This window comes from Cynocephalus volans, chromosome 10 (genome assembly GCF_027409185.1).
Source record: "Cynocephalus volans isolate mCynVol1 chromosome 10, mCynVol1.pri, whole genome shotgun sequence".
In the NCBI taxonomy this organism is placed as follows: Eukaryota; Metazoa; Chordata; class Mammalia; order Dermoptera; family Cynocephalidae; genus Cynocephalus; species Cynocephalus volans.
Window position 1 is genome coordinate 133,112,771 of NC_084469.1, and position 8,199 is coordinate 133,120,969.

The following is an 8,199-nucleotide window of genomic DNA, read 5'->3' on the forward strand; positions in this document are numbered from 1 at the left end:
GACCCAACCCCACGCTATGAATCAGAAACGTGTTATGTTCATAAGCCTTCTGGGTGAGTCAGATGCACGTTCAAGTTTGAGAACCCCTGCTTTAGTCCGTTTCCAACAGAGTCCTGGAAGTCTGTTAATGATGTTGCTTTTCCAAATGGGGGGGGGGGTCTTAATGAAGACGAACACAGCCTTGACACCATTTAGCAGTCACAGGATATTTTTGTTCTTCAAGGTAAAGTGCCGTGGTGGGGCTGGGGACCAGGCAATGTAAGACTTTACTCTCCATGCTCTTTATTTTTGTATTCTCAATTTACAGAGAATATGTGTCACTTTTATAATTGAGGGGATTAACAGGTTTTAAAAAATATTGAACTGGCTGCTCTATCAGGTGCTACTCAGTAGATTCATCAAAAAGTTACCAAATAATTAAAACCCTGCTGCTTCTCACCTTAGAGCTGCCAAGGTGAGAGACAGCTGGGTAGCACGTGGGGGCGGGGGTGTCAGCCCTGAGGCTTGATTTGGGACTCACATGTGAGACCTTAATTTTCTCTCTAAGGCATATTTAGTCTATAGTGTATTTTCTCATCTGGGACCAGAGGCCGTGAAGGTGCTGTAAAAGAGGTACATTTGTGATTTTTTTTTTTTATAGGGCCAAAGTACTTCAAAAGAAACCTTAGGTTGTCTGAAGATCAGGCATGATTTCCTGTGAGTCTTGTGACCGAAGACTCAGTTGTGATGTGACTGCTACACATTCAGGGCTGGGCGACGGGGTGGAGCTGGAGGAGGCCGCTCACAGCTCGGGTCACCGTGAAAGCCGCTCGGCTCGGGTCATGTGCCTGAGAACTAACCATGCCTGTTTGTTTTAGATATTTGGCTTCTTGGCAACTGCAGCGTATGCGGTGAACACATTCCTGGCAGTGCAGAAATGGAGAGTCAGCGTCCGCCAGCAGAACACCAATGACTATATCCGCGCCCGCACGGAGTCCAGGGACGTGGACAGTCGCCCCGAGATCCAGCGCCTTGACACGTGAGGACCTCGTGAGTCCTCCTCCTGCCCTTCTGCACACCCATCCTGTCAATCAAGCTTTCTTTCCCTTGTCACGTCAGATTTTCATGTGATTCAGTTGAATTTTGTCCTCTCTGGTAAAAATTAACTTGGGAAAGCGTTTCCAGGGTGGTCCAGTGTTCGAGTGTTTGGTGGGTAGGTGAGGCCTACATTCTCCAGCATTTCGTGGCTGCAGGAGCAGCCGGCCTCACTGACTGCCCAGGTCCACCTTAGGTCTTAACTGTCCCAGAGTGTAGGCCTCCCACCTGACTCTGCACTACCCTGTCATATTATTTGTGATGCATCAAGACTTTGGACTAAATGGGCTGCTAAGAGGGGAACATATCAAGGAATGAACCTGCAGGGTTGGACCAGTCAGGCAGCAGCTGCTCTGGGGCAGCCCCTAGCACAGGTCCCGGGTCAGTGCTGGGTCTGGCTGCCAGGATGCACCCTCCTCTCCGTCTTCCATGCCCGGGCAGTCAGGCAGCCAGCATAGGCCCGAAGGGCACAGGTGACTCTGAGGGTCCTGGTGATGGTTGTCCAGGTGGAGCTCTTTGCTGGGCCTGGACTTTGTGGGGGTGGGAGAAGCTGGTGTCCTATTGGGACAGCTCCACAGTACAGCTCATTCATGGGAGGGCCACCTTTTCTTTCCTACCCTGCTGAGAAATCACTGATTCTTCCTCAAATGAATCACCTTCCTGAATCCCAGATTCTTCTCCAGGAATATGGGGACCATCTTGTTTTCCAGTTTTCTGCCTTCCCTGAATACTTTGAGGCTGAATTGCAGGTTTTCTGTAATTTTACCTTTTCAGGTAAAAGCCGTGAAAGAAACACAATCCATTCCACCAGCCAAAGCACTTGCCTGTTTGCTGGCTTCACGGACCATGGGGCAGGGGGAATGTGCGTGCCTGTCATAAATCAGCGCGCACACACACACACAGCGCTATTTTAGGGACATGTACTAATTTTCTAAATGCCTAAGAGTCCTAAAGTGATTCTGAGTAGATTTGTCTAGGATTTGAAAATACTTGAATTTGCACCAGGACACATCCTTCCGCTGATGTTTCAGAAGGCACTAGTTGTGGCTTTGGGTGCCTCAGCATTGTAACAATGAACAGCAATCTTGGAGTTGTTGGGTAAAATCCTAGGTACTTAAGATTTTTGGTTGATTCTTGATAAAGTGAAGATTATTGTTTGTGTTGAATGAGTTAAACCAGCCCCTATGATGCTGTAGGGGTTTTTTGTTTTATTATTAGAGACTAATTATGTCTTTTTTCAAAAAATTGTTTTGTCAGGTTTTGACTCTTTGAACTGTTTTTAATGTTTACAGACCTCACTCTAGCTCTAATATTTTGTGTTTAGCCCTCACCAAGTAAAAACACTTAATGCTGGAAGGAAGATTTTGCAGTAAGTGGAGAATCCCCAGGACCTTGTACTAACGAATGTTTACAGCTTTAGCAGAGTACTGTGTAAGAAATAACTCAGAGTGAGGAGAATATATATGTTGGGGTAGTGGGAGGTGAGTCTTTGTGAGAAAGCATCCCCTAGTGGCACTTTGGCATTGCGTTCATCGTGAAGGAGCAGCATCTGATTTCATGGTAAGTGTAGGGAGGTTGATCAGGTAACACTGCTAGGCTGGGGATTCTACCGGAAATGGTAGTGTGCTTGTCTCTGAAGGGTTGGGGTCAGGGTTAGGGGTTAGTGCTCTAAACCGAACATCCCATGCTATCCAAGTTCTGTTGCAGTTCCTATCTGTGGCAGTGGCCCAGGTCACATGTTCAAGTGCCATATGTCTGCTTCAGGGGCTGACCCTGCCAGTCTGATGGTAACTCACTTCCCTTGACCCGTGGAGGGCAGCCAGGCCTGGTCACGGCAGGGTGTGCTGCCCAGTGGGTCTCATAGAGTCCTCTTCCCATGTGAGAGCACAAGTCATGTTTCACAACTTTAAACCTATTATGTATAGTGGTTTTGGGGGAGATTATGACATCTAGATTTTATCTGTCCATTTTATGTATTTATTTTGCATTTCTTGAGTATGTATGCATTGTCAAAATTGGGCTTATCCGCCTCTGAGTGTTCTATTTAAAATAGGGTCACAAAGACTCAGCCTTGCATTAAGTGGGGCCCACTTAGAAGGACCACCCTGAGCTTTATCAGCAATCTCCTTCTGGGAATCGTGTTACTTGGCTTCAAGAAAAGGCTGCCTTTGAAGTGAGATTGAAAAAAAGAATACTATTCAGGCAGGATTGTTACCCAAGTTTTCCCAGGTCACTTCAATAAAACCAGTTTATCATCTGGTGAAAAGGAGACAGTTGATGGGCCTCCTGAGGATGTGTTGTGAGCTACAAGAAATAGTTCTGAAGCCCATCAATTGTAAATGTTGATGATAAAAAGTGATGACATCTTATGCCACAGAGTGACTTAGGAGCTAATTTGCATCTTAGTGATAGAATCTTTGGAATTATTTATGTCCCAGTAACTATTTAATACCTTTTGTGCCATGAGCCTCCCCCATGGTTCTTGTAAATGTATTTGCTTATATTTAATTTGCTCCCACTAGAACCAGAAGTGGCCATAGCCACTTTCTGTTGGTGTAATAAACAGTCATACATCTCATCACATACAGACAGTGTGGTGAGGAAGAGTTCTGCAGGTGACTGTGAAAGACACCTTCATTTTTCTTATGTTGCCTCTGTGTACAAACAGAAGACAATCTAGATTTGGGAGCCTTAAAATGACCTCCTTGCAAATTGAAGGAAGCGTATTTTTGCATTTAAGAGTTACAGTATAGATGAATGTCAGTTTGATTTGGGGCATTTTAAGGCTGAGGCAACCTTAGTTTTTCTCAGCTTTCTGGTGGGATGGTACTGGCTTTCATAGCTGAGCAAAACTTGAAGAGAACAGTTGCTGTGTGCATGTGCATTTGTTCCTAAAGACTGTACAGTTGAAACCCTCAAGCATTTGGTGGAACCTCTGGTGGTTTAAGATGGATGCAAACACTGATGTCTTCAGAGAATGTTTATTTTGGCACTGATTTGGTCAATTTGATAGTTTTTTTCCTCTGATTCTCCTTTATCTTCCCATTGTACTATTAAAAACATAGAGAGAAATAACTTCCCTTTCATACAGAGAAATTATAGTCATGAAAGCCTAAAGACAACTTGTTGGCCTCCTATGAAGCTGGGACAGGGCAAATGCAGTAATAGATAAAAATCTCATCAGAGAAGTTTGATTTAAAGTAAAGAAAATAGTCATCCAAGGGAGATTTAAAAAATAGCAAGAATGTAACAGCTTGCCCAGTTCTGATACCCATGTCTTCCTTAGCAACTTGAGCTGAAGTGCCAGCGTGCGCAGAGCCACAGGGAAGCCAGCAGGGACTGACCCGGTTTTGAGGGCTTGGTCCTGGTAGGCTGACAGCACCCCCAGTCCTTTGGGCCCCATCACTGTCCGCTGGCAGGAAGGCTCATACCTTTGGGCAGGCCCAAGTGAGCCTGATCTCAACTCTGTTGGATACTTCTGGTGAGAGCTTTGTGATTTGGTTGAAAACATTTCTATTCTTCCAGGTTGCAGTTTCATTTGCCTTTCTTTGAAGATTTCCTTGTGATTCTGACTGGGGTTAAGCCACAGGCGGTCTCTGAGGAGACACACTCTTTTGTCCGCACATGTGTGTGAATCCTTGCTCACAATGAGTGAGCCTCGAATAACCCTTGTTATTGTGTGTGGCCCAAGCTTACCTTTTCTTGTAGATTCGCGTATGCTGTTTGGGAAGAAACCCCTCACCTGTCCATGTGCTCTGATAGGTGGACCAAGATCTAATCCCTGTCTGCAAGATTTTTTGTGGGTTGGTCTTAGAACTTTTGATAACAGATAAATAGAGTGTGGGGATTGTGGCCAACTTAGTGATTCTGGAAGGCAGTGATGACTTAAGTGCTTCTTGTTGTGCCATCTGTGTTCAAAACAAAGCAGTCATGAAGTCATTGTGCCACTGATTGTCATTTTTTCCAGATCTTATTTACAGAGAAATACTGCTTTAAACAGGTAGCAAAAAGGGGGAAACACTTTCTAGGCCAAGTTCTGGTGTTTGATTCCCTTGAGCAGAATAAAAAATTGTTTCCGGTTCCAGTGACTGCCATTATATTGTGAGGCCTCCAGATGCCTTTTTAGTGACTAGTGAAGTTGCAGAATCTGGAATTTCTCTCTTCCCCAGGTCTGTCTTTTTTTATCAGCATCCACTCGCTGGACCAGCTAGGCCATGGGCTTGGTGGGCTGGTGAGGTCTGTGCAGGGGCAGGTCTGGGAAGGGAGAAGGAGGGAAGAAGAGGCCACCCGTGCTATCAGCCTGTTGATGATACTAGGCATGTTTACAGTCCCAGGCTGCCTTGGAAAAGTATACTTGGTTAACTACCTTCCTATCCTCTGTCTTTGGAAAAGTGAAGTCTTCTGTTCCAGAATCAGATCTAGGGCAAGAGCTGAATGTTGGGGACCAGTGCTCCTTGGTGCTGTGTTGCTGTGGGTGGGCTCTTGGTATCTAGTTTGGGAACTCATGGGTCCAGGCATGTGACTCCAAATCTGGCTTGGGTGCCATCTCAGACAGGACACAGACCTAATCCTGTCACCCTTTTGCTTTGTAAACTTTCCTCTTTATAAAATCTTTTGTTTCTTCTCTTCTTAGCAGATAGCATTAAAATCATAAGAACTGTCTGGTTGAGGAAGTAATTTGAAATATTTGTCCTTTTGAAACTGTCTCTGAAAGAAAATACCTTCAATATCTGATAGATCTAGAAGAATTTTCTTCTGAAAGTGCATGTTCTATGTGACTTTTCTTCTCATCAGTAAATAGCACTTGTACATTCTTCAGCTTGAAACAGAATGGGTCCTATTATATTTTCCCTTCTTTTGTCTGGAATATATTCTTTGTCCATTTGTATACAATTTCTCAACCTTTGGGATTTTTTTTTCCTTTTCTGGTTTTGGGTTTTTTTTTTTTTTCCTTTCCTTTCTAGTTTTTCTTACTCCATAAACATCACAGTAAAGAAAAAATATTACCCACAAGCCCATTGAGTTTGAATCACTGGCTGCTTGCCTAGAATAAAGTTTAGATTATGGGTCCTTGAACAGTATATCTATTTCATAGGATTAGTTTGTTGTGTACATTTTTTATGCCAAGACTTTAATTCAGGTGACTTGCTACCTAGACACCCTTGGGTGGCATGTTTTCTTTGGGGTACATAATACACAAAGCCTTTGGTTAAAGGGTTAATACAGCTTGGACTCCCATAAGAACATATCTTAAATTACCTTAGTCAGCTTTGTTGATGGGCTTTAGGGTAAGGCCCAGAGTTTCTTTTCATGATAGTGCCTGAAAGGAGAGATGGTGTGAAACAAGATTCTGATAGTAGTTTGAGTGGGATTCAGTAATAGTCTGAAACTGTCAAATCTGAGTTGTCTTTGGATGACACTGCTGACACCCCATAGGAAGTACCCCCTTTTTTATCAGGGAAGCTGCCTGAAGGAACAGTCAGGAAATGAGGACAGTGGTGGGAGACCTGGTGCCCATGGGAGGCAGGGTCAGGCCTGACCAATGGCTGTTTCCCTCCATGGACCCTGCTTTGCCTTTCTGCTTTTTCTAGAATCAATTTTACAAGTTTGGAGACTCTGTTCCCCTTCCTGCAGAAGTGAGGAAGGCAAATATTCAGGGCTTGAAGGGAGAACTCGTTGGTCCATGGGCTGGGGGAGGGCGAGATGGCTGGGACGGCCCTCAGCACTGGCCCAGGCCCACAGAGGGGCTGCCTGCTTCCAGCTCTTCCACTCCAAAACCCATGGGTTTTCAAATCTCATGAAATTGACCTATTTGGATAAAATCAGTACTTTTCATAACTTGATTTTATTGGATGGGGTTCCCTCTGAGAATGCTAGGGATTGAAGCTATTTGTATATGTTGAAATTTGCAGGGGTTCAGGAACCCATGGCAGGAACACTAAACTATTTATTACAGGTATAACTATTTTTTTTTTTCAAAGCAGGCAGTTCTGTCTTTGTAAATTTTAAGACAAATAATCACTTCACCTTTGGTGCCTTCCATGTGTCACATAAGCACTCTTGTCAGTCATGGAATTGGAAAACAAAGATGTACATTTAGTTAAACCAGATAACACTATTTTTGTAGCATGATTTTAGATTGTGTCCTTTTACTATTGCTTTCAACAATGCTGTTTCTGAGGTTTTAGCCATTTTCCCTTTAAGCTTCATATGTATTTTTAAAAAGAAAAAATTCAAAAAAATCCCCTGGCTATTCCTGTCTCTTCTCTGCTGCTTTCTCCCCAACATCATGATTCTGCTTATTTAATTAGTTTGAGAGTAAGAGCATATTTCTGTGAAATAATTAGTATGATTGCATTTGGTATTTTTTAACCACTTGCTCAGTTTGCAGAGCCTCTGCTCACCTCAAATGGAAAGAGGAAAGTGTTTCCATATTAGAAAAAAAGAAAGAAAAGCATATCATCTGTGCTCTGACTTCCACTTCTTTGGGTCTAAAATGGTGAAAAGCCTGTGTTGGCTCCTTCGCCTCTTGCCCAGGCTGGCGCATGCGAGGTTCTCTGTCCTGGCCTTCTCCAGCGCTGCCGACCTCTGCTGAGTGGAGAGCTGGGCTGTGGGGTTCACCTTCCACTCAGATTTCAGATTGATTCGCGGATGCTCTGAGTAGGCTCAATGGCCCTTTCTAGGTATCGGGCCTGGACAAAATATTCTTTGCTTTGAGGAGGTGGATGAAACCAGGACACAGACATACTCTTTAGTGGCTCCATTTGCCTTCACACCCCTGGACACCAGTTATGTCTGCTCAAGAAGGATCCTGAGTAAACTAGCTGAGCCATTGCGAGATGAAGGTATGCATTAATTGAAGCAGAAAATTGTAGCTTTTTTTTTTTTTTGGTCTTTCTGAAGGATCAGAATATGTAATTATTTGATAATAGAGGAAGTCAGGTCAGACAGCTAAGTAGTAACTTCTCAATATGATTATTCATTGGTACTTTACCTCGTGGCACTTTCGGGGGGGGCAGTGTTAATTTAATAACTATTACACTCTGCTTATAAGTCTTTTTCTTTTTAACAGTTTAAGGACACAGCTGTGGGGCATTTGAAACTTTGGTTTATGCTGTTTGTGAG

General features: G+C 43.8%; 1 protein-coding gene across 1 annotated transcript in view; it reads left to right on the plus strand.

Moving 5' to 3' along the window:
* Positions 1-1,070, plus strand: part of CMTM4 (CKLF like MARVEL transmembrane domain containing 4) — a 71,593-nt gene extending 70,523 nt beyond the window's left edge. Inside the window, exon 4 of the mRNA XM_063110981.1 lies at positions 858-1,070. Coding sequence (XP_062967051.1) covers positions 858-1,022 — 165 coding nt within the window. The 3' untranslated portion in view covers positions 1,023-1,070. The remainder of the gene's footprint in view (positions 1-857) is intronic.
* Positions 1,071-8,199: the final 7,129 nt, after the last annotated feature.